The following is a 25,704-nucleotide window of genomic DNA, read 5'->3' on the forward strand; positions in this document are numbered from 1 at the left end:
TGTGTTTTGCTCATGTGCATCCTGGGAAATATAAACATATCCAGTCTTGTAGGATTGTTTGCGTACAGTCCCAGGCATAAAAAATGTACATTTGTTCCTGGAAACCTTTAAATATATGTACAAAGAGCTGCCAATGACACATAGACAGAGCACATGACTTGTACATTGCATAACTGCAGGACACCTCGAGAGATTGGGAGTAGCTTTGTTGGGCTTTGAACCATTAATACACAGTTGCTTTGAAGTGTAACCAGTTCCCATTATACCGAATGCCGCTGCATTTTAAGCATCAGGTTTCCGCTGCCATCTGTGTTGGGATGTTTCTCCCAGCCAATCGCTGGCAACAGGAGAAAGTGAAAAGGCTTTTAAATATAGCAGAAGTAGATAAGAAGCTAGAGCCTGTGCCCATACAGGCAGCCATGGATCAGACGTGGAAGGTAACTTCAGGACACTGCTCATTCACACTTGCCCGGCAAATGTTTAGGTTTAGTGCCCTGCATGTGTGCGTCTGCTGTTTAACAGCCGTCGTCTGTGACCTTCAGAGGAAACTGCAGGAAATTGTTAGTGCAGGAACCAGATAAACTCAACCTGTGCTGTATTACCCCATGACCAGTCCACATCTTTATGGATCAGGCAGATGAAAAAATAAAATAAAAATAAAAAGCATGAGAATGATGCAGGGGTGGCACAGAAAAGAAGTGGACCGTATATCCACAACACTTTCTCCAAACAACACCAGAATTGCTCAACAAGCAGAGCTCTATTACAAATTTTTGTTTGCAGCTTTAGTTTCATTTAAAGGTACATGGTGAGGTACTGAGTGCAATGGAAGTGGCAGAGTTGAAGAAAAACCCCTTAGTACTTACAATACGTCACTAGTGTGAAGTCCGCTTTCGGGCAGACTTTATAATTCTATTATTGAGGTTATTTCTTACTAATATTCATCATGGAAAAAAAGGACATGTATATTTTACGGAATTAAACGATTCATGACTATAGTACACTGACAAGTAAGTTACAGTTTCCACACATTTACATTATTTGTGTCCATTAAAGGAGACGTGTATGAAAAATGACACGGTTGCCTCATGCAATGATTCAAGCTTTCCTGCAGAACTGATGATGAACGTTGTGTAGAATAATTTATATATAGGGACACACAAGATATAAGAAAACTTGTTGAATCTAATTTTTCTGGCATAAACCTTTCCGTCTGTTTAAAGGTTGTAGTTTTATATGTTGGTTTAAACCTTGAGCATGAGGAAAATTCCTAAGTTTACATTTCTTGTCTCTGAAAGATTTTCCAAGATCGCCTCATCAAGCTCAGCTGCTATTTTAATCCATACAACCATACATAGGCCTAGCATATGTAAAATTGCTCTTATGGATACTGTTAAAGGGATGGTTCACACAAAAATGAATTTTCTGCTCACCACTGTGCCGATGGAGGTGAAGTGTTTGAGTTCACAAAAAATGTTTGATGTTTCAGGGGTAAACAGAGTTGCAGCCAAATCCAATACAATTGAAGTAAATTGTGACCGATTCGTCAAACGTAAAAACACATAAAATGCCTCCACACTGCTCCTGTGGTGTCATCCAAGTGTCCAAAAGCCCCAACAATCGAATTCGACTGGAGACGGCTTCATTTACACCACGTTTTCAGCCTGAATGTCCTCTGTGATCCACGCGTGAACACAGCTCCGGCTAAAAACGTGGTGTAAATGATGCCGTTTTCAAAGATAATGAGTGAATTTTCCATTTTTGGGTGAACTATCCCTTTCAGTTTCATGAATTTTCTGGATGGTTGTGGTCAAGGGTAAGATGGGACATCGTCGAAAAATAGCCCAAAAATATTCTATCTATATAATGTAGGATCATTTACACATGTCTGAGGGTTTTGCTGTTGTATTAGAACTCCGATAAAACGGATTATGGGACTTCTGAAGAATGAATATCTTGGAGGACAGACTACGATGAATAGAAACTAGGCCAGAGAGCGAAATAAGGACCCGGGTGCACTATAATCTGATTTTACAGTCGTTCTGTCCCGAGAGGTACGATTTTGAGAAGCTATACTGGACCCATTCTTACACTTTCTCCCCCAGTGAGCGAGCCAACGGTGGGCGGCGGATGAAGATGAACTAATCCCCTCTTCTCTCTCTCTCTCTCTCTCTCTCTCTGTGTGGACCCCACCCGGAGCAGCGGGATGGACCCCTGAAGGCGCCCCCCCCCCCCCACCTCCGCCCTGCCTGCCTCCCTCCCTGGCTCCCGCAGCAGCAGCAGCAGCACCACTCGCAGTCAGGCAGCGGGACTCCAGGCTCTCACTTCCCCAGCTGCTGACGTCAGCTGGCAGCCTGGGCTGTGCTCGCCGCTCCGCTCACAGCGCCGAGGAAAAATGCTGCTCTCCGTTCCGCCAAGGGCAGGAATCAACCCGTACAGCGGCTACAACAGCAGAAACAGCAAAAAGGTAAAGAAAGAAACAACGCCTTCGGGCCCTCTCCTTATGCCGAACATTTTTCCGGGCTTGTTCGCTCCCTTTGCGGGACAACACGTCTGTGTGTGCCCGCGGAGGGAAAGAGGAAAAAACACGGTGACAGTGTGAGCTGCAGTGTCCTTGAGAATTTAACTTCACACTTCGCGGAGTGAGACGGAGGAGAGGAGCCGCGGAGCCGCGGAGTTTTTTCTAGGGGGGAAAGTGGCCGCCGCTCGGTCCTGTCATGTTGTACGACCGCTGTTTTATGGGCTAGCGTTTGTGTGTGTGTGTGTGTGTGTGTGGGCGCGAGTGAGTGAGTGAGTGCGTGCGTGCGTGTGCTTGCTACTACAGTAAGGATGTCGGCTCCTGCTCACACTCACGGGAACAAAAAGACAAGTCAATGCCGGAGAGAGCAACTTTTTTTTACGGGTGAGTGTGGCGGACCGTGTCGGGACGGCAGCGCGTCTGAGCCGGGGAAGTGTCGGTGGAAGTGGGGGTAGGGAGAGAAGGAGAGAGGGGGGGGGGGGAGAGGCTGTCTGTGGCCAACATGTTACAAAACCAACTCTTCGTCACATCGCATCTCGTGTAAAATCTGCTTCTTCTTCATTGTCTCCCGCTGCCGCGTAAGTTTGCAAAGTTTTTTTTCTTCTTCCCTTCTCTTCTCCTCCTGGTTTCCCATTTGAAAGCGCAGTTTGCCCCACCCCTCGAAAAACCGCTCCACACCATGATGACTACTTTCCCAGAAATATGAATCGAGCCCCTCTCTCTCTCCTTCTCTCCTTCTCTCCTTCTCTCTCTCTCTCTCTCTCTCCTTCTCTCTCCTTCTCTCTCTCTCTCTCTCTCTCTCTCTCTCTCTCTCTCTCTCTCTCTCTCTCACTTTCCCAATAGGTGAAGGAAGGACACTCCTATGTAAATGCATTGAATCAGAGGCAAACAGTATAACATTGATTTTTTTTTAAAGTGCCCCATTTTTTGTGTCTCTGCTGGCGTTTTTACACTGAAACCGTATGTGTGACTTGGCCAAAAATGGAATCAAGATAGACATTTTCATTTAAATCGATATTGATTATTATCATGATAAAGATACATTATTGTTTCTTTTTAGTTTAAAGACAGATTTCTGCTCCTGAGTCAATCAACCAATCAAATTGGATTTGAATAGCCCATATTCACAAATCACAATTTGCCTCATAGGGCTTCACAAGGTGCCCTGTGCCCTTAACGCTCAACAAGAGGAAGGAAAACCACCCCCCCAAAAAAATATTAACAGGGGAAAAAACGTAGTGAGTGAAGGTTGTGGTTTTAAACTCAAAACCTCTTAACGTCTGAAGTAGATCAATCATGTGTTCTACCTCCTCAATGTCTTTACACATTGTATCATTGTAAAATTATATTTGAGTCATTATTGAGGTTGTTTTCTCGAGCTGTGTCATGGTTGCGTTCACTGCTGACTCCGTCACTTTTCTAACCAACAGGCGAGGGAAGGACACTCCTATGCAAATGCATTGAAACAGGGACCAACAAGAAAATATTGATTAAAAAAAATACCAAATATTTAGACTCAAATAAACTTTCTTTATGAGCAGAGAATGACAAACACATAAACAGTAAAACATTTTATCAATCGTGTTTCTACAATGCATAAGCATCATATTGATTTATATTGAACCTTTGTTATATTGCTATTGATGAAAGTTACATTATGATAATTATTGATTCTGTTTTATTGAGCTCTCTTGGTTGCTGACATTGTTACCTATTGTAACCAATAGGTGAAGAAAGGACACTAATGCAAATACAGGAAACAACCTTTAATGTTTGAGTAGAACAATTGATCACAATTGATAAAAATGGCAAATGTTTAGTGTCATTGCTTGGCAGATCTGTTTTTTAAATATGTTTCAAGAAAAGTGTTTTGCTTCCCTTCCCTTTTCCTGAATAGTCTGTTTGGATCTGCTCACGCTATATATGACGTGTATATATGACGTGTCTTCTCTCTAAGACAATAAAGGCTTATTAGTGATGGTAAAAGCTCCTCCATTATCTGTGAAATTAAATATACACGGTGGCTCCTAGTTCTCTTCTGCTCTGTCTGCTTGACTGTGTGTGTGTGTGTGTGTGTGTGTGTGTGTGTGTGTGTGTGTGTGTGTGTGTGTGTGTGTGTGTGTGTGTGTGTGTGTGTGTGTGTGTGTGTGTGTGTGCGCATGCACGTGTGTGTGCCTGCTCCTGAAAGGCATTTTGAAAATGTTTATTGACGTATTGTCTGTCTGTGATCTTGGGCACCGCCTGGCTGCTCATCCTCCCAGATCTGATGTCAACACTTGAAAGGCTTGTCTGAAGAAAACAGCATTGTCTATGAATTGTTTGTCTTGCACACACACACACACACACACACACACACACACACACACACACACACACACACACACACATGCATACACCTCACGTTAGATGTTTACTGCGTACACATTTCAATGCTGTTATTTACTTGAGCTAGAAGCAGCTTGGACAAAATTTCATTTCTGCACTTTTCAAAAGGAAGTTGACACTGTATGAGAACTGGAGGTGTCAGCACTTGTGGTTAAACATTTTTAATTTGGTCATTTTCTGACAATATGTTCAATATTTGTATGATACAATATAAAGTGGCCACTGTCAACATATGCATTAAGTGTTCACAGTGTTTTTTTAGGCCAAAGCAACACTTACAGTTGACTCTTGGACTCAGGGCTTAAAAGATTAGTCGATTTAATTGATTAGAAAGACAGAAAAATAATCAGCAACTGTTTATAGATTAATGGCGTCAACATTATCTGTTTCCAGCTTCTTACATGTGAGGATTTGCCTCTTTTCTTTGTCATTTATCATCATAAGTGGAATATCTTTGAGTTTCGGACTTAAAGACAAACGAAACAAGACATCTTTAAGATGTGGCTGTAGGCTCTGAGAAGCCGTGATAAGACTATTTGTTAGATGTCATAGATTTAACAATAAACCAATAAGATAAACTGATCAATTTTTAATCGCACCCCCAATTGTACTATTTGAGTTAGTTCCATTGCTGTTGTATTTCAACAGTCTTCTCGTAGGCTCCTCTATTTCGTGCAGCTAAAGTTCGTACAGAGGTAGAGTTCCTGTGTTGTGATTCCTAACATTCTCCCCCCCTTCTCCACCTCCTTCTCATTCTTTCTATCTCTTGCTCACATTCTGCCATACCTGAGCTGTAATAGTACACAGAACACAAGCGTGAATGCAAATACAAACACGTCAGGAGGTGAGACAAGCGCTCTTTGTGCGTGCAAAGTGGTTGCAGAGGGTGACAGCTAAAAAAGCGTTGGGTCTCTGTTGTGCTTAAAGCAGCTGCTCCTCCCCTGACTCAGCACCTCATTTCCTCCCTCAAGTAAATAGAATTAATGTTCTCAAATCAAATTTGGCCAGTTTCTGTGTAAAGCTTCCTGGATGGAAAAATAACAGGAGGTGGCTTGTCACTGCTCAAGGTATCATGCGTCTCGTTCAGGGCCTCATCAAAAGGCTTGTTTTTGTACTTGTCAATCAGATTTTTGTTCTCTTATAGGCCAAAGTACTTTTCAATGAATGTCTACTTACTGCTGTGATTTCAAAGCTCCGGATCCTTCAAAACTTCTGTCTAATCAAAACACAACTTGAAAGAAATATGAAAGGAAATGAAAGAAACACATTAACTGTAGCATCAAAATTGGAAAACATCCGCAAAGGGTTGGACTTAAAATGACAATTCATATAGATGAGGGGAAGTTTACAATGCTTGTTTATATCAGTGATTTCACCTTTTCACTTGTAAGGACATGGCGTGGTTTCCTAATTCTTAGCCTTTGTTAAACTATGCTGATTGGAAGCATATATTTAACATCTATGACATTTCACTTTGACAATGCTCACAGGTTGAATTTTTTGAATAAAAGATAATGCTTCTGAATAAAAGACATTGGTTAACATGCTCAAACCTGGTCACACAAACAAGTAAAGCATTTAAGAAAGATACATTTTTCTTTATAACATGGAAATCGTACTCCCTCATTGAAAAAAAAAAAAGCCTCATTTGTTCCCAAAGAAAGATCGTTAGCTTTTACAATAGCTCACTGTGAATAAAATGTTGTGTAAAAGCAACACTAATATGATTGTATGTTGACAGACATTCGTTACAATGTCAGATGGCCAGCAGTGTCTTTGACTTGAGGGCACTATTGTGTTTGCTCACTAAAATGAATACAGTTGTGAACTTTGAATATAGTAATTGGTGACCAGTTTACAGTCGTACTGACACATGACACCAAAGTAGATATTTGACACTCACAACACTGAGACTTGACAGATGGTTGGCTGCTAATCAGCTTCTCTTTCTTCACGTTTATCTATCTGCGCTATTCTGAATTTTTTCTGAAGCAGGATGGTGGTTGTGCGAGAATTTTGGTGGCTCACAGTATATATTTAAATCACACTGAAATGAACTGAAACAAACCTATGTTTGGTAGTAAATAGGCCAACACATGAAAATCCACTTGTATTATATACAGCTCTCATTAACCTTGTTCTGACAACCACAGGAAGCTGTTTTCAGCAAGCGAGCGCTGACAAAGCCACAGTGCATGACCTGCACAGCACCAAACTGCAGTTAAAGACAAAGAAAATATCTACACGTTGACTAAATCGGCCACAGTGCACTGACAAAAAGATTTCTTTCCCGAGTTCACTTACATACACTCTAGGTGGATTTGACATTGACATTTTCAGGCACTTTCAGTCTTATCTTTTGTGAAATGTGGTACAAATGAAACCAACATAAATACAAAATAAAATGTTTAACAAACCTGATGCGTGCGTTTAAAAAAAGTTTGTATAACATTTTTGCCAACCTTTATTTGTCACTGACCCTTAATTTAATGCAGCTTTATGCTAAGAGCACCCTGTGATGAGTGCCAGCAGTTACATCAAATACGCTACAGGTAACTTCTCCCTACAAGTAAGAATGTTGTTGATAATTTAGCCTTTTAATTTTTAACTTTAATTTAAACACATTATGACTTGGAGATAATTCATGTCCACTAAACAGTAGAGCTAGACTAATAAATTAAGCTCCTTTCAGACGTGCACTGAAGTCCGGTCATGTTCCAGAGGCGCTGTATGTGGGAACTCATATGTCAGAGTAAATTGCTCTGCACATTTTCAAGAACTTTTCCTGTCAGCCCCTGAGTAAAAGGTCTGAGTGAGCCCAGGTTAGAATACAGCTGGAAAATGTATGAAAAACACACAGTGATTGAATGGGCATGTTGATGACGTTTCTAGCTTGTGAGGAACGCAAACTGGAAGAATACAAATATCTCAGGATGAAAAGAGGTGCCATACATGTAGATGACGCAGACAAAGATGTCAACGAGATTCCAGAGCTCTCCAGATGTAACATTTTCTGGATTTCATGTCTGAAAATAGCTCCAGATATTGGTGAAAATGTTGGTCAATAAAGTAACAAGAAATTGCAGTCCAGAAATTCCAATATGTCTTAGGTGATTCATAGACGTTTCTCCGTAGGATGAAGTTTAGAATTTAAAATGTCCGGCTTGGTGTGTATGTTCATCACAAATACAAGACAATAATAATTTAAGCTTCAGTGATTTCATCCTCGCTGAACTCTCCTGTAAAGTCACCTTTGTCCTTTTGGCCTCGTACCAGGTGTATGTTTATCTAAGTCTTGTTTAATGTGTCAGATGTTTTGGACTGGTCCCCTGCTTCTGTGCCAACTGCACGAACCAGCCAAGGTGAACAGGTACGCGGGGAGATGGAGCCCATGGAGAAAGCACAGCTGTCAGAAATCCGATGCCAAGTGCTTCAGTGATGCCAGACACTCTGTGTGCCTCCGATTTTGTTTGATCTCGAGCTGAGCCGAGGGCCAATGTCTGGAGGCATCTGTTTCCAAGTTTCTCCAGCTCTTGTCACCTGACCTGTCTTGAAAGCCATGCATGCTTGCCTGTGCATTTGCGCTGTGCGTGTGCATCAAGGTGTGATTAGCAAGATTTGGAAGATTTATAGGTGCTCATGGAAAGACAAAGGGAAAGGGTGGGTTCGAGACGGAAAGGAAGGAGGATTCAGGAACGAGTCTGGACGTGATTTTGGTGTCCCTGTCACCTGGTTGGAATGCAGAGCTCTTCATTCAAATGGCTGTGTGATAAGATCAGGAACAGAGACAGAGGATTTCCTGCCTTCTGCCTTATGCTAGAACACACAGTCCTCACCTAACCCTTGGCTAATATTTGAAGAGATCCCTAGCTTGTTGTAATATTGCTATCACTGTGGCGTTTTCTTTCATGCACTACTGTTAATGACACAGTTTGAAGAATTTGATAAGATGTAGTATCACAAATTAAACAATAAGTATTTTTCCTTATCAGAATGATAATGACAGGAAATATATGATCAAAGACCCAAATAGACTTTCTGAAATTTTTGTTGTTGCAACATCATTCCCATGAATCATTTACCCTGTTGGTCTTAAAGCAAAGCGGCAGCACTGCACTGTAATTCTGTACAAGCGGGAAGCTTCGTCCACATTCACCCAGGCTATAAATCCTTGCATTAGCATGTAAGTCGGTCAGCTGGTCAGACACTCATAGCTCTTTTCTGCCTGAGGAGAAAACAGCCACTCCAGAGGGGAGCAGACAGGACATGGGAGGGCCCACAGACCCCCCAAGAGCCAGGAAATCCATGGAATTCCATGGGTCAACCTGGGGTCAACTGGAGAAGCCCCACAGGGAGAGACGGAGTTAAAACAGAGATGGAGTGAGTCTAAAAAGAGAGCTGGTCATAGTCATGTCTGTAAAGACATACAGTGTAGCAAGCGTTTAAAGCGATATTTTGAATGATTATAATTTAATGTAAATACTTAAAACAATGATTCTATGTGCTTATTTAGAGATTAAAGTCAGTCAGTACCAACAACATGATGTATTTGAGACAGACGCTTCCTGTCTTGTTCTAAAGTTACATCAAGATGAGAAGAAACTGTTTTATTTATAGAAATGTTCTTGATTCTTATCCTTACTTTGGTCCTAAAAATATCCAGTGATATTTTTGAGTTTTTGTGTACAAGGCTTCTTATGACGGCAACTTACGAAAGTGACCTTTTGTTAGACAACTGTACCACTGATGTTTTTAATTTTTAACTAATTCAATCTGTTTTGGAAGGAAGGGGATTTTAATTGTAAGAGTAGTACAGTTCTTAGTGTAAGGATTAGTTCTTTCCTTATCTTGTGTGTTTCCCCTTCTTCTCACTAAAAGCCATATGTTTTCCCTGAGGTCACATCATTAGGGGGAGAATAACGTTGAACTCACATGTATGTGCTGCATTAACGCTTCACAGTGGGTGTGCCCCCAAGTACAAAGATGAACACACACCAGGTTGACCGGCGGCCTCCTCTTTTGCACTAACGTGATTTGATTGGCTAAGGCCTCCATTGCTGCATGAGAAGTCGTGTTCTGCTCAGCTTCTGCTGTACGCAGCACAACAGAACCACGATGCAGTTCGGCAACACATGACGTCACCTCATCCAAAGTGAATGACAGAGTTTGGTTGAAGCCTTCCAAAATGCAGCGAAACTATGTTACTGTTACTCTGTTACTATTCAGATGAGAACATTTCAAGATAAAAATCTAACAGATTGTTGAGGTGCAGTTTTTTGATAATAGAGCAAACTGTAACTGTGACTGCAGTTAGCCTAGAATTAGATTAATCTATATTAATCAGGGCTCCTGGACCATTTGATAGCTGATGAGAGGACTGATTGAGTAAATGATGGCCTTGTCTGTTACATTGGGGCAGTGTACTGGATTAGTAGTACATGACTTATTCTTATTAATAAGCTATTGACAGAAAATCGTAATGTTAAATAAGTTAATAAATAATCAGCAAACAGTGAAATTTATATTTATTTGCCTCAGACTGAACGAGCTGAGCATCTACAAATGGAAACATAAAACATGCAAATCCAATACGCAGTGATGTAAAGTGAAACAGTGTGAAAGTTAATCACTGACCAGCAGGGCCCTGCATATTATTTCATGGTTCTATTGATGAGTTATGTTTTCGGGAAGTTGCTGCAGCTCAAACCAAATATCATACTGGGACCCACTTCTTCAGTAGGAATGTCACAAATTATTATTTAGCTTCTACTTCTACTTTAAGGATAGTGAACCGAGTCAGCACTAATTGAAACATGTAGCACTGAATTCAATGTTTAAAATAACCAGGCAGTCTAAGGAAGGAAATTTTACTTGAAGAGCATTTCCTCTGCATCCATTTGTGCTTCACTTAAAGTGAGCTTTGATGTTTGTGTAATTACTGACTGATTACTTTACAATGATATCAGTGTAATCTGTTATTAGAACAGATTAACAGCATAATAAGAACAGCATAATAAAGGTCACTAATATTAGAGATGTAATGCAATTAAATAGTTTCACAATCAACCATGATGTAGCTTTAAACACGTGTAGTGTGGGTGTGTGTGTGTGTGGTTGCAACGATGTGCTCCTGCTACAGTCTGGAGTTTGAATTGGCACTCTGTTAAAAAGAGGGTGTGAATGAGATTAAAGGTCTCTGCTCTACTGTTCTTTCATTCACAAAATTAGCAGCCTCCAAAACGTATTAATCATGAATTACAATGTGACAAGTGAGATAAACTCCTTCAGGCTTGTGCTGTATTTGCTCTACAGACTGTCCACTGGCTGAAAAGTTTGTAGACTCACATAAATGAATATGGCCTTTTAAAAAACAATCAGAAATGAATGATGTATTTATATATTATTCAAATTTGCAGGGGGTGGACAGTTGCTAGATTAAATATAAATAGTGTCTTTTTTTATGTCCAAGCTTGTTAAACTGTTGCTGGGAATTAAGTGCAAAAGAGTTTTCTCATTTCAAGCAGGAATGAAAACACCATTTTGCCATTAAATAGTAAAGATACACACATATAGTTACTTTATCCCAGATTTTAGGAAGTAGAGAAAGGTGTGAAATATTTATATATGTTGAATGTTCATATAGAACACACCATTATAGTAAAAGATAGAATTTGAAGTCCTGTCTCGTATGTACAGTCCACTCTGTTGTTTCCTGCCTCGTTACTCATGGACAGGATGGTGTAAATATTCCTGGAATGAAAGAGATGAAAGAAAAGAACACAAAGCCTCTCTCTTTCCGTTTCACTTTAAGCAGGTTGTGTCTCCATTTTACCGTAGTGAGCAAACACAAGCAAACGTTTCAGGGTATTTTCAGCGATAGAGGAAGAGAGGATTATCCTCAGAGGAATGAATCCGTTGTTGAGGCGGCTGCTGCCATGCTGCGGGCGAAATAGAGGTCACAGAGGCTGTCCTGAAGGGGCTCCGTGGCTTATGGATGACGACTAATTAGCCGGATTGGTTGATGTTGCTGGTGGTCCTGGTGTGACCGTGACTTCCTGCTGGGCTTTCCCCCAAACACCAGTGGATCAGTGACCCCGTCCTCTGTCCTGAAATTAACCCATTGTCCTCTGCTGCACTCAGGGGACCCTGCTCAGCTCCTTCAGAAAGCATGTTTCTTCTCATTCCTTCATACGCAACATGTGGCTGTTAAATCAATATGATTAAAGTCACCCTTCTCACAGAAAATAAACACAGCATTTTACTGGGTCTGGGCTTCGTCTAGTCTGATATTTATTGCCTCAATCTTATTTGGAGAACAGCCAGTATATTTGTTCCTGGTGTTCCTGATGGTGAAAGTGATAATGAAACCAAATGTAACCCAATGAAATATGTTTTAATTTTTATTATATAGAGTCTTCGGTTAGACACACACATGATAACACATCAAATAGTTAAGTTGCCCAAATATATTTTGCTCAGCCAAAATCATCAGTTGTGGAATTGGTGATAAAAATGATCCACACGCACAAAATTAGGAGGTTTTCTGCACAGACGTGTTCACAGCAGCAACAAATCCTTCGCATTCAGGCGAGAAGTGGAGCAGCCGGTGCAGCAGACAGAGACAGGAAGTGACGTATTAACTCTGCTGCGGACTTCGCGTGATTTTCTTTACAACAAACAGACACAGACATCGGCTCTTATCACCACAAACTCTCTTGACATCCCCGTCACTGTCTTCTACGTGTATGACACCACTTTTTCAGTGGGAGGTATTTGTTTTCTTTTAGTTTTTAAATGTTTGCGTCCGAGCCTCTCACTCTGACATTTGCGTTCACATGTGCATCTGCGGAGTTCAGTGCATGTCTGAAAGCAGCTTAATATGTTGAGTGTGGAGACATTTTCGAGTGCAAGACAGACTGTGCGTGTGTGTGTGTGTGTGTGTGTGTGTGTGTGAGAGGGGGATAGAATAATAATGAAATGATTTCAGTGTGTATCAGTACTGTTTTGAACACTTTCACCTTATTTTATTTATACAGCTATAATACTGTTAACGACACTAATTTTGGTCTCTACAGTTATGACCTTATATTTTCGTTCTGTTTCATCTGTAGACGTCGTAATAAATCCCTGCTGCGCTGTGTTTATTCATCTATTTGAATTCTCCTTTGTTTTCATAAACAGACTTTGTATGTCATGTGAACTGAGCTGAACTCTGTTTCTGCATCTCAGGCTCTTGTTAACCGTTAACCATACACACCGGTGTGAGAGGGAAATGTCAGATTACGGTGTTGAACCTAAGAGTTGGCTTGTAAAGAGGAAAAATACAAGGTTGAACAGAAGTGATTTGTTTATCCGTAGTATCACCTATATTTATCAGCAGAGGAAAAATCTGAGAAAAAAATACAGTATAAGATTTGTCAACTAGTCTATGATTGAATTCTGAGATTTTTGGTTTTTGATGTGAACCACAAGATTACTGAGCGGTTCTCAAAGTAACAAAGAAGTTACCCAACATGGAGAAAGCATAGAGGCCCCTTTTCCCTATATGGACTAGGCAGCCAAGAGGCCCCTATTCCCCTCAGAATGCAGTATTGGTGAGTGCTGACATGAGGGCTGTATGATATCATTTTCCGCAGCACCCACATAATCATCTGTTTTACGCAGGATTGCTTTCTATCTCTAAACATTTTGCAATATTCCTTTGAGGTTTGCATGCTTTGAGTAGTAAAAATAACTAAACACGCAGGAATTGTCAAGTATTAACTGATATTTGAGTGTTTTAAAAAGTGATTTCTTTGTGTTCAGAGAAAATGTATTCTGATGTCTCTTTCTCATGCCATTAGGCCTATGTGTCCTCCGGCCACCAGATGGCGCCCCCCAGTCCCAACAACAACAGTAGCAGCAACAGCAGCAGCGGGGGAGGGGAACAGCTGAGTAAAACAAACCTGTATATCCGCGGCCTCCACCCGGGGACCACGGACCAAGACCTGGTCAAACTCTGCCAGCCGTGAGTGATTCTTTCAACTTAAACTTTTTTTTCCCACAAAATATTGTCGGAATATAGACGGAGCTACACTAACAAATATTTATCTTTGGGAGAAGCACGGCAACGAGAAGTCCTTATTTTTAAAGGTGTACAATGTCATTTTTGGAGATGCACCTTTTCACGTTCTCGCATAGTTCGGTGAGATGACTGACACCACTTTACCACTTCATGTCTGTCAAATAATATGAAGCTACCAACATTAGCACGCTAATTTGGATTTGCATAAAGAGCGGAAGCAAAGGGAAACAGCTAGCCTGACTTTGTCAAAATTCAAAAATACATTGACCAACAACTCTAAACAATTATCGTTTTACAGGTTATTTTGAGTTATGATTGTTTCAACCTGTAGACATTTTTGGCAGATGGATAAACAGTTGTTTTGTCAACAAATAGTTTCTCCTTGAGTTTCTGTTTGTGTGTGGATACATGCACAACATGTTAGTTAGTGAACTGTTGGAAGGTGAGTAGTGTTTTGAGCAGAGCCAGGTTAGTTGTTTCCCCCTGCCTCCAGTCTTAAAGCTAAACTAAGCTAATGTCGGCTCATGCTGGATAAGAAAGGCAGAGTATATTCCATTGAGATAGGCGTCTGTTACTGGCTCTAAATCATACAACAATAATTCAATAATGTATAAGCCTTGCAGATATGTCAGCTAAATATGGTGGGTCGATATCCCTTTTATGATACTCAACTTTTTTCCCGGAGTATGTGGTGTTGCTGGCTGATCAAAAAGAACATTGTAGGGTTTTGAGTGAGCCATTAATGGTTGCTATTCTGTTTCCCGCCACAAGGGTCCCAATTATGACATGTTGAGAATCTCCAAACTTGAACCAGCCCATGGTCTTCTTGGGTTGCCTATTTGTACCATTGTAAACTGGCAGATCTTATCGTGCAACTTAAGTGTGCATCAGTGTCTAAATCCCATGTTGCCCTCAGCTTTGAACGGCACCATATCCAAAACTAGATGGATGTGAATGCCTCAGTCACCTCTTTTCAATCCTTTCTGCTTTTATTGTTTTTGAATTGCTTTGTTTCGGGACCTTGTGACATGTAGATAACTTTGGCTGTACAGACATGAGTGAAACATGTTCCTTTGGATGCTTCCTTTTAATGTGGTTGAATAGACTTATCCTATTACCTCCGGATGGGCCTACCCCAACAAAGTTCATAGATAACATTGCTTATCTGAGCGTGCAGAGCCGAACCATTTCCACCCTTTTCTGTCTTTTCTTTGGCAACAGCTACTCATCACCCATACTGTTGGTGCAGGTATGTCTATATTAGATAATCATTCTGCTAGTTTGTGAAGCTACTGTGGATCCATCTCTACTATGCACCTTAAAAGTAGATCATAGATTCATAATATGAAATCATTGGATCACCCACCATTACTCCAGATGATAAATGTAATGTTGTATTAGGTTTGGCAGGAGTTTATGGTAAAGTGCATGTGTGTTGCTTTATTGTGTGTTGATTGGGCAAATTGCAGAAAGAGTCATGTTAAAACTAACCTCTTGTGAACAGATAACATCTGTTCTGTCTGCAGCGTTGCTCCTCATCTGTTGGACGCATTAAATTAAAATGTTTAAAGCCATAATTTGATGTTTGGAAAAAAAACAGCTGGTTAGGCAGGAAGGGGAAGAAAGGCAGTTTGTGAATAGGAATGCTGATTTACTTAAACTATTGTCAGTTTCATTAAATCTTGGCAATTATTGGAGCAAGACATTGTCAGCAAAATGCTGAAGCCTTCGAGGGAAACAGAGGAATGTGAGAGTGCAGAGAGTCAGGATAAAGATGAGACCGGCCGGGGTAAAGACGGCGAGAGGGGGCCAGAGAAGGGTACAGCATGTTGCCTTCTCATGTCCTGATCTAACCTTCCCCTTTTTTAGTGAGGCTGAATTGGCTCAAAGGCAGTGAACTAGTCTTAATCACCCCCAGATAAATAGCCCAGCCTCTATAGTATGTACACAAACACACACGCATACACACACTCACACACACACACACTGAGAGAGAGAGAGAGATAAAACCTAGTAATAAAGCAGCCAAACTGGTTCTGGCTGCTGCAGGTCAGGGCCACGCTGTATGCCACAGAAGTGATTTGTGAACTTCGGCCGTGCATCTCTAATTCCCACGGATCAGTCACAGTAACAACACGTCTCCCTGAACACGCTTTGAACACAACTAATAAAACCTGACTTGTTAATACTCTGACCAATACCGCAGCTGCTTTCACTCTAACATTTGTGTTTGATTCTCCATTTGAACCATTCTGACCCGGCATGAGGAAGCCTCGGAAACATAAAGTCTCACCAGAGTAAACATGCACAGTTTGCATCTGTTAATCATGTTCATGTTGGAGAGCAGGTCTAAGTTGCACACACATTTTCAAAGCTCAAACAATCAAGTGAAAACCTGAAATCTGCGGTTGGTCTTTGAAACACAGTGGAAGACTAACAGAGAAGTCATTGTGAAGCGTTGTTGAGAAGTGGGGAGGTGGGAGGCTTCAGGGGTGGCTGGGAGGTCTACCCTTGAAGGGGAAACTTAAATGAGTGGGAAAAGAGTAGCATGGCCTGCTGGGAAAGAATGTCAGACGTCTGTATATGGGTCAGAGCGGGCTTTTAAGTCCCTGTTGCCTGCACAGTGTGGTGGGCTGCTCGTTCTGCTGCAGAGGGGCTGAGGTAAGCCGAGGGTCACGCAGTCACTGCCTTTAGACCTTTGAACTGTCACTGTGTCTCTGTTACAGAAAACATGAAAACATGAAACACAGCTTTGATTTTTCTTGGTCGTGCTCCTTACGAAAAGTCAAGCTGATCAATAGGACTGTTTCATTCTGCACGAGCTTGAAACCAGGTAATTCAGAGGCAGAGTTAATGAGAGCGACTGATGTTGTTATAATCAGAATAATAATATAAACGAAGGCCCTTTCTTTTTAGTTTACAGCCCCTTCATTAAGTTTATGGTGATATAAACAAGGTTTTATTATTATGTCGTGCATATTACTTTGCCCAGACTGCATGGGCTTACAAGACACCACAAGTTTGATTAAAACCACATGCAGAACACTGACAAAACATTTCTATTTAAAAATCTGAATTTATAGTTATTAGATAAGACCTCTGTGCTTCTTTTCCAGGTATTAGACAATGAAAGTCTGTACATATAAATATTTCTGCATTTTTGTACTGTACAAATCTAAAAAAGGGGGCATTTGCTCTCCATTTCTCCAAAGTCACATAGTTTGTGCAATCTGTTTTCCTCTTTGGTATTTTTTCTTTGAATCTGCCAACCTCAATGGCCAGAGGAAGAATACCAGTTTTCATCTGTGCAACAAAACCATCGCTGGCTTCAAGATAAGCAAGATGCAACACATGGTTTTTGTTTTGTCCCTCATTTTGCTTTGGGGATGTCTTTTTCAAACCATTTGTACCATTATTTTGTACATTAAACTGTTTAAAATAGAAACACACAATATAATAATTAAATAGATTCCACACATAGCATTTGCCGATTTAGGCGCACAGCCTATATTTATGGAAATTGTGACTTATACACCTTTTGATACCTTTTAATATTGTGTATGACTTGTGTTTGTGAATTTTAATTAGGGTCAGACACAATATAAGTCTTGACATATTCGTTTTGAATTGTGAACTTTAGCTGAGCTGTGTGTGTGTGTGTGTATTGGCACCTTTTTATCTCTTTTTTTTATTATTAGATATTTTCTTATGAGACTAAATTTAGACTGGGGTCATGGAGGATCACTGTCTCAAAAATGGAGGAAAACATCTTAAATCCCTTTTCAGCAGGCTGCATGTATGTGTCTACAAGTTCTTCTAAAATCAAGTTTTCTGAGGCTTAATAACAGTGAACAGAAATTGCTCCTGAAAATGTACTGCTATTAAATTAAACCACTGGAGTTGTGCAAGTCAGTTCCAGTTTTATTCCTAGTATTAGGGAAGAGGAACTTGTGTTGGGTCATCAATTAAGGCCTCACATCTAGGAGAACAAAACTGCTTTGTTTTAAATTCTGTAACCTTGGACGTTTTCTATTGTCTCCTTTGCAGTTATACATAGTTAATCTCTATAAACAGTGTAAACGGTCTAAACAGTATAGTAAACTAGGCAAGGAACAAGATTTTGGGGCCGGAAGTCTTCTGGTTTCTTTTGCTAGTTTGACCAATCACGTAAAGAGTCTGTTTGGAGAGCAAAAGAGGTGGAATAGATTGACTGAAAAACATTGGCTCTCAGCTTTTTAATTTATCTGCATTCAGATGCAGATGGCTCTTAATAGAGATTATCTATACAAAAAGTAAACTGTAAACAGCGTATAGAGAAAAGAAGACAGAGTCTTGGCCTGGATATCTGCTGCCTACACCAGAAGCCCCAAAGTATTGGCCATTGCCCCCAGAGGCTAATGTATTGTCAGACCTATATACAGTCTATGGGTCAGACGATAGGCCATGGTATATCCAAGATTGTAAGAAGCTTGTACATGTGATTGAGTCTGGAAATCCGTGTCCATATTCATGCCTCTGTCAGTGTAGCCTTTAGATGCCAGTGGGAAACTATAAACATATGCAATGGAAAGGTCATGTGGCTATTTAGCAATGGATAATGAATGATTTATGTCCTCGGTGATTAGATTTCCTTTACCATATATCTATTTTTATGTCAAAGTTCACAATAATTACAGTCAGGGACTCCTGCCCTTGTTTTGTCAGCATAAAATTGAGATTATGCAGTTTGAGCCTATTGTTGTAGCTGGGGTGAGGAAATAAACCTAGATTTGTGTTTCATAGAAAGATCCATGGTCCAGATAGAACATAACAGGAACCTAAGAGAGGACGAGGCCTCAGCATTTTAGCAAAAACACAGCCCTTGATTTCAACTCTTGTGTTTTTACTCTGGAGTCAGTTGTGACTCAGGTCTCCACTGTGACCGTCCAGTCAGAACTGAGTCATTCGGGCAAACGTCCACTGAGACGAGGCCGGAGCGTAGGACCCAGCGGTGCACTGCGACGCCAGAGTGGAAAAACCGAGAGAGGGAGAGGGACGTGGTGGGAAGCGAGGCAAACCGTAGGGGTGAAGCATCAGGTTACAGTGTACATTCCGCCCAGACGCCATGTCGCCCAAACAGAGGAACACCAGCCTCCCTCGCTGGCTTAATGCACCAGACAAGGGCAGGTCTTATACTGTAGTGCTGATGCACCATCTTATAACACTGCATTCCATTAGTCTCCAGTCTTACATAACACGTCTCATTTACGGCTTTTAAGGTGATTTTAATGCGCTGAATATTTTATGATACAGCATTACTGCATTAATTGATTCTCCTTGTCTCTGTCATGTTTTCCTCTCCACATCTGTGGACTGAAAATCCAGGTTAGGTCTCTGGCTTATGTTTCACGCACCATATTACTTCTACTGTGTGTAGTTAAATGGATCAAACGTGCAGTTGACACTCCTGCTAACGATACTTTTTGACTTTTAAAAATAATCCGTAAGCAGGGTTGTATGTAGGGGTGAGGTGTGCGTTTGTGTGCAAATCTGTGTTTGTCTACTAAAGACAGGCCTTGAACAAATTGTTTCTGGCCCTGAGGTGCTGTCTCCTGTCTGTCAAAAACAACACCGGGGTAACAACATCCAGCGGCAGACAGGCGGAAGGGTGGAGGCACGACAAAGTTTTCAGTGACACTTAAGATCACATTAAAAAAAGACAGTTGATTGAGTAAGTGTTCATGTTTACATCTGTAGCCAGGCAGCCTGCGGAAGTGAGGGAAGGATTGGTATGCATGTAGTAGGAGCGGATTCCTCTCTTTGCCCCACATTCACCTCATGTGCCATTGATCCTCTTCTCTGTGTTGTTGTGTCTCCATGAAGGTATGGCAAGATTGTGTCAACCAAGGCCATCTTGGATAAAACCACCAACAAATGTAAAGGTGAGTAAGTGTTGCTTTCACTTATGCTGTGGAGTTTTGCCTGCTTATCTAAAGAATACTTCTACATGTTGGGAAATGTGTTCATTATCTCTCCTGCTCTATTATTTTTGTATGTTGAATATGAAGCTATAGCCAGAAGACAGCTCAGCTCAGCCAAAAACTTCTCTGTCTAAAGGTTAAAAGATTCACCTGCCAGCACTAAAGCTCACAAATTAAGATGCCACGTCTTATGTATTTTATCTTAATTTAGGAAAAACCTCTGAGCACACACAGCTTCCAGTCTTGACACTAGATGAAGCTAAACACTAAGTTAAGCTTAAAATGTAAAACATAAATGCATATCTTTTTTGCATTGTTTATTTAGTAAAATAAAAGTTTTCATGTCTGTGCATATCGTCAAGTATAAACGCAAATACCCACATGTCTGTGAAAGGCTCACATCAGCTGCTTTTATGGGCCAACCAATAAATTGGTCAGGCACCAGTTTGAAGTGCACTCACAGAGGAAGCCAGAAACCCATCTGTGAACTAGTATTAAAGTGATGTAATTGTAAAGTGACGCTCGACAGCCAAAGAAAAGAAATGGTTAAAACTGACGGGTGCTAAGATTATTATGACCAACAAGACCAATAAGACCAACTCAAACATTGTGACCACAATTTAAGAAGAAACAGCTTGAGCTGTGTGTATTCCGCAGAGAAGATTCAGTATTTTGATCAAATAAAACTGAAAAGAGATGCTGTAGTCCGCCATTGTTGATGTTTTGCTTGAAATCAAGGCGCAAGTGTTGCTGGGTAATAAGAAGAGATGCATAGAGTGACGTATACAGTGGTGCAATGGCGTGGCTCTATGCTGGCTCAAGCCTTTGGAAAAGCAAAGTGGTTCTTAAAAGGTTTGAAAGGTGAACCAACTCCAAACCAGCCCACAGACACAATAGCACACAACAGCATAGACCACCACCACGCATAGGATTTGGTGTAAGATCTTAAATGATCCTATGCAGAAGTATAAACCACAACAAAACATAAAAGCAGCATAAACAGAAATATGTCTTTTCTTTTTACAGGTTATGGCTTTGTAGACTTTGACAGTCCAGCAGCAGCACAGAAAGCTGTTACAGCTCTGAAGTCCAGCGGGGTCCAGGCTCAGATGGCCAAAGTAAGAACCAGCAAACTCTTCATACGACCACCTCTACTTTCACCTGCAAATCTGACCCGCCACATTCAGGTCAACGATCCGATCTTATCTGACCTTTCTCTAAAACGTATTGATCTGTGACGAGCCTTCAGCTAAACTTTGACCCTCAAGTCAAAGACTTTCTGCCCTGGCACACGTTTGTACTCTCTGTCATGTAAGAGGTAATCTGTTACATGCTGTGGCCTGATTCCCAGTTAGTGTCCTGTTGGAAAGGGGACAAGATAAACTCTGTTTTGTAGGGAGGCGTGCGTTCCATCATACTTCATTGGATGAACCTGAGCCAATGCAGCTGAACCAACCAGTCCTCTTTGACTTTCTTTTCGTTCCCATTTTGACTTCATGGCTCTCCTCTCCCCTCACACTCTGGTCTCTGTGCTTGTGTATGTTGCTAACCTGCTCCTGTTGTAGCGCTTGTTCAGAGCTCTTTGTCCGAGCGTCTGCAGTCAAAGCAACTCTTGTCGGCCCATTAAGCTGATCCCTCTGGCTCTCAGGCTCCCCATTGAGGGAACCTAGGGGAGGGTGCCACTACACCCACCGTCAATGGGACAGGCACAATAGGCTGGCATTGTCCGTCGTCTGGGCCCGGGCCTGGGGCTGACACCAGCACTTAATACGCTCCACCCCACTGTGCCCGCCCACTCCCTCTGTCCCGCATCCAAACAGACCCACTGCAATGTAACACCAGGGTCTCCCTCAGCCCAGCCCTGGAAGACTGTAACAGATCCACGCAGCCAGTTGATCTGAACCAGTCCAAGTGCAACTAAATCCTGAGTCTAAGTTCACTGTACCTCCTCTGTAAGAGTGCCACACAGTCCTGTGTATTTCAATACCTGGCAGGTGCAACCAGACACCAAACCTCGACTCACCCAGACAACATGTGCTTGGTCAGAGGTGTTGATAACCACTATAAAAACTTAAATATACACAGCTGCCTCCAAGTCACGGGGGTTACTTCATGTCACAGAAAACAGTCTAAAAATAGTGTAAAAAATCTGTTTAATATCAAACTCTAGAGTGCAGCCTCACCTGTTTGCACCCTCACCATGGCTGCTGCAGTGTTGTTCACAAACACAACGAGCCACACCTCGCTCCCTCTGTCCTCAAGAGTGCGCTCCGTCCCTGAGCTGGGCCACCCCAGCCTCCAGGCCGCGGACCCAGAGGAGCCGTGTGCGCAGCGGCAGGGGAACAATGGCAGAGATAAAAATAGAACCCCTCCGACGTCCCAGCACCTCTCTGTTGAAACTCGGCTTGCACGAGCCACTCAACACACAAGCAGGCAACTCCGCCAAACACACCTCGACACACCTCGACACACAAGGGTTCACCTAGGGCCGGGCACAAAAAAATGCATTGAACACACAGCAGCAATGTGAAACGGGATATTGTGTTTACTAGCCAAGGCAAAGAGTAAACAAAAAGAAGAAAAGCGAGGGAGATTTTTTTCCATTTATTCCTTTATCATAAATCCTCGAACATTAGTCTTGTGTGGCTAATGACCTCTTGTAGTGTTCCACTGCGTTACATAATGGTTGTACTGCCGCACCCAGAATGACGACAATCACAGATCCACTTGCCAGGTGGCTACACATAAAGCATATACATATAACTGGGTTTAGGACAGCTGTTTAAATACCATAATTGCTTTTATGAATCCTTCATAGTCAGATCAACACGCCTGTTAAATTTGGCTGAACTCTTGTGCCTCCCTGTACCAGCATCTGCACACTGGCTGTCTAACATGTTAAACGCTTGGATCAGTCTTTCTCAATTGATTATATCTCGAATTGTTCCACTTACATCTGACAGTTTTTTGTGCGTGTAAAAAACATAATTATTTGTGGTTTGCAGAGCGATCACAGTGTCAGGAAGAAGGAAGAAAAAGGACAATGATAGAGATAAAAGATACTTTGATTAAAGAGAAGAGCCTCTTAATCAGCGCACCCTCATCTATCCTCTTCCTTTTTTTACTCTTTTCATCCTCCTCTTTCATTACCCAAATTAGTCGAGACCCTTCCACTGCCTATCCAGTCAGTTCCCACCCCCTGTACAAAACACCAGCTCTTTAAGCCACTCACTTCTCCCACCTTTCCTCTGCTCTGTCCTCTTCCTTCACTCTCTGTTTTCCCCTCTCCTGTTTTAAGCCCGGCCTCTTTCCTCCTGGTTGCCAGGCTCCTGTTGCTCTGTGAACTCTTTAACTTCATGCCTGGCTTCCTGTCTGCTTCTGCACAGTCGCACACAAAGTTTCACTGTCGATGTAGTGCCATGAAATTTGTCTGAATCCTTTCTTTGATTCACTTTTTATTTACTTGAAATTAACCAGATCTCTTAGTTCCACCAAGATGTGTGACTTAATCCAGCTGGCAGACAAATTAACACTCACAATGTGTCAGTATATTAAAGTGGGCATGTGGATTTGTAAAGAGGCAGTGACACGGCATGGGTAACAAATTATTCAAGGTGTCAGTTTATTTTAAAAGCACTAACAGCATAGAAAACACTTTATCTTTACTGTACAATGATGCTTGACATGAATATTATGAAGGATTAATGTTCATTAAAGACTGATAGTAAGCTGCCTACACAGAAATCTCAGCTGCACGAATTTTTTTAAAGAGACAAGAAATGTTCCATCAGTAATTGCACTGAAAGAGCAAAGTTGTCTTTAAAGTCAGTAGAAGCACTTTTGGTTCATATCCTCCACTGACATACAGCACCTGAGAGGAGGGAAATAGCTGCTTTTGCACAGATACTTGGTTGTATTGCAATGAAACAAAAAGTAGCCAGCTAAAAGGTGAGCTAGCAGGTATCTCCCCTATGGAGGCTTGAGTCTTTGGGTTTTTTTGTTTCTGAAAGCAGGACTTATTGATTAATGAATTCACCTTTTGTAATCCTTACACTCAAATCCCTGCGCACACACTCAAATATACCCTGCTTGTGCTTAGATTTCTTGCACGTGAAGTGTCTACTCTTGGATTCTTCCTCTACTCTTGGATTTTTTTCTTCTGCGCTTTTTAGTGCAACTAGTCCGTCAAAATTCCCAAACCAATACATTCCCGGCGTAGTGATGATGATTGAAATTGCCCCACCCGCAAAAGAGACTCAAAGACCACTCTTTTGAATAAAGTGAAGAAAAAACCCTCATATGACTCCTGCAGTGGCCGCAGGATCAGTTCCAGGACTTTGCTGCATGCCTTCCCCATTCTCTCTCCCCATTTCACACTTGAACTGTCAATAAATGCTCAGAAATATCTAAATACATTTTAAAAAGCACTGGTATTATGACGTCTCTTCATTTATTTGCAAAAAAGAGAGATGTGTTTATGAACTAACTTCTACGTCCACTTCCTGCACAGCAACAGGAACAGGATCCCACCAACCTTTACATCTCCAACCTGCCCGTGTCTATGGATGAGCAGGAGCTGGAGAGCATGCTCAAGTCCTTTGGCCAGGTCATTTCCACACGTATCCTGAGAGACGCCAACGGGACCAGTCGCGGCGTTGGATTTGCCAGGTTGAGTCTATAGCATCCTGACATAATATACTACACCATAATGGCCCATAATGATCTGAGCACGAAGCTTGAGTGCAATTCTGGCTCGTCCGAACTCAATGTAAACAGCATTCCACAAGAAGGATTAAATTTGACTGGGGTTTTATTTCAGGATGGAGTCTACGGAGAAGTGTGAGGCCATAATTCAGCATTTCAATGGAAAGTTCATCAAGACTCCTCCAGGAGTGCCTGGTGCGTGGAATGTATTGTAGGAATCTGATATTGTTGTTGTTGGTGCCAGAGCGCCATTTTTTTTGTTCACTGTATTTACTCTCTGTTGTTTGATCTGTTGCTTTCACAGTGCCCTCAGAGCCCTTATTATGTAAGTTTGCAGACGGAGGTCAGAAGAAGAGGCAGAACCAGGGGAAGTATCTCCAGAACGGACGGCCCTGGGCTAGAGACGGAGACACGGTACCATGAATGATCTTTTAGCTTCCTGTCTTTATATGTTAAGATTTCCTGTTAGAAATTAAAGCAGGAACGTGTTTAAACGTTTTTAGGTGTGTGTGTGTGTGTGTGTGTGTGTGTGTGTGTGTGTGTGTGTGTGTGTGTGTGTGTGTGTGTGTGTGTGTGTGTGTGTGTGTGTGTGTGTGTGTGTGTGTGTGTGTGTGTGTGCTCGCTCGCTGACTGTGAGTACAGAGACTGCGCTGGTGTGTGCATGATCTCACTGGTTCTGAATCCTGTGTATTGTTTTCCCAGGGAGGAATGGCGCTTGCGTATGACCCTACAGCCTTACAAAATGGGTGAGTGGTATGCGCGGACTGACTGAAAACAGTCCCAGCCCTACAGGAAAATAAGTGCTGAACTCAAACTCTGATACAGTCCTGCCCCCTGCTGGGCATCAGGGGGAAATATAATTTTTTTTAATGTATTTTGAGGCATAAGTGAGGTTGTTGCCATGGTGTAGATACTTCATGCTTTCTGTGCTTGTCTGTTGGGTAGATTCTACTCCTCACCCTACAGTCTGGCTCCAAACCGAATGATCGCCCAGACTTCCCTCTCACCCTACATGCATTCTCCTGTGTCATCCTACCAGGTTGGACATTTCCCTGTACTCATAATTCACATAA

General features: G+C 41.7%; 1 protein-coding gene across 3 annotated transcripts in view; it reads left to right on the top strand.

The window, feature by feature from the left end:
- The first annotated feature begins 2,252 nt into the window (after positions 1 to 2,252).
- The window catches only part of rbms2a (RNA binding motif, single stranded interacting protein 2a), a 32,270-nt gene continuing 8,818 nt past the window's right edge, over positions 2,253 to 25,704 (top strand). For 2 of the 3 annotated variants that reach the window (XM_034584811.1, XM_034584812.1), the window contains exons 1-9: positions 2,255 to 2,467; positions 13,747 to 13,910; positions 19,830 to 19,888; positions 20,954 to 21,045; positions 24,438 to 24,595; positions 24,747 to 24,826; positions 24,936 to 25,045; positions 25,334 to 25,377; positions 25,577 to 25,670. In XM_034584811.1, the coding sequence (XP_034440702.1) occupies positions 2,396 to 2,467; positions 13,747 to 13,910; positions 19,830 to 19,888; positions 20,954 to 21,045; positions 24,438 to 24,595; positions 24,747 to 24,826; positions 24,936 to 25,045; positions 25,334 to 25,377; positions 25,577 to 25,670 (873 nt within the window). In that variant the 5' untranslated portion in view covers positions 2,255 to 2,395. Of the gene's footprint in view, positions 2,468 to 13,746; positions 13,911 to 19,829; positions 19,889 to 20,953; positions 21,046 to 24,437; positions 24,596 to 24,746; positions 24,827 to 24,935; positions 25,046 to 25,333; positions 25,378 to 25,576; positions 25,671 to 25,704 lie in introns of all 3 variants that reach the window. The other variant, XM_034584813.1, reaches the window with a different exon arrangement.

This window comes from Hippoglossus hippoglossus, chromosome 5 (genome assembly GCF_009819705.1).
Source record: "Hippoglossus hippoglossus isolate fHipHip1 chromosome 5, fHipHip1.pri, whole genome shotgun sequence".
In the NCBI taxonomy this organism is placed as follows: Eukaryota; Metazoa; Chordata; class Actinopteri; order Pleuronectiformes; family Pleuronectidae; genus Hippoglossus; species Hippoglossus hippoglossus.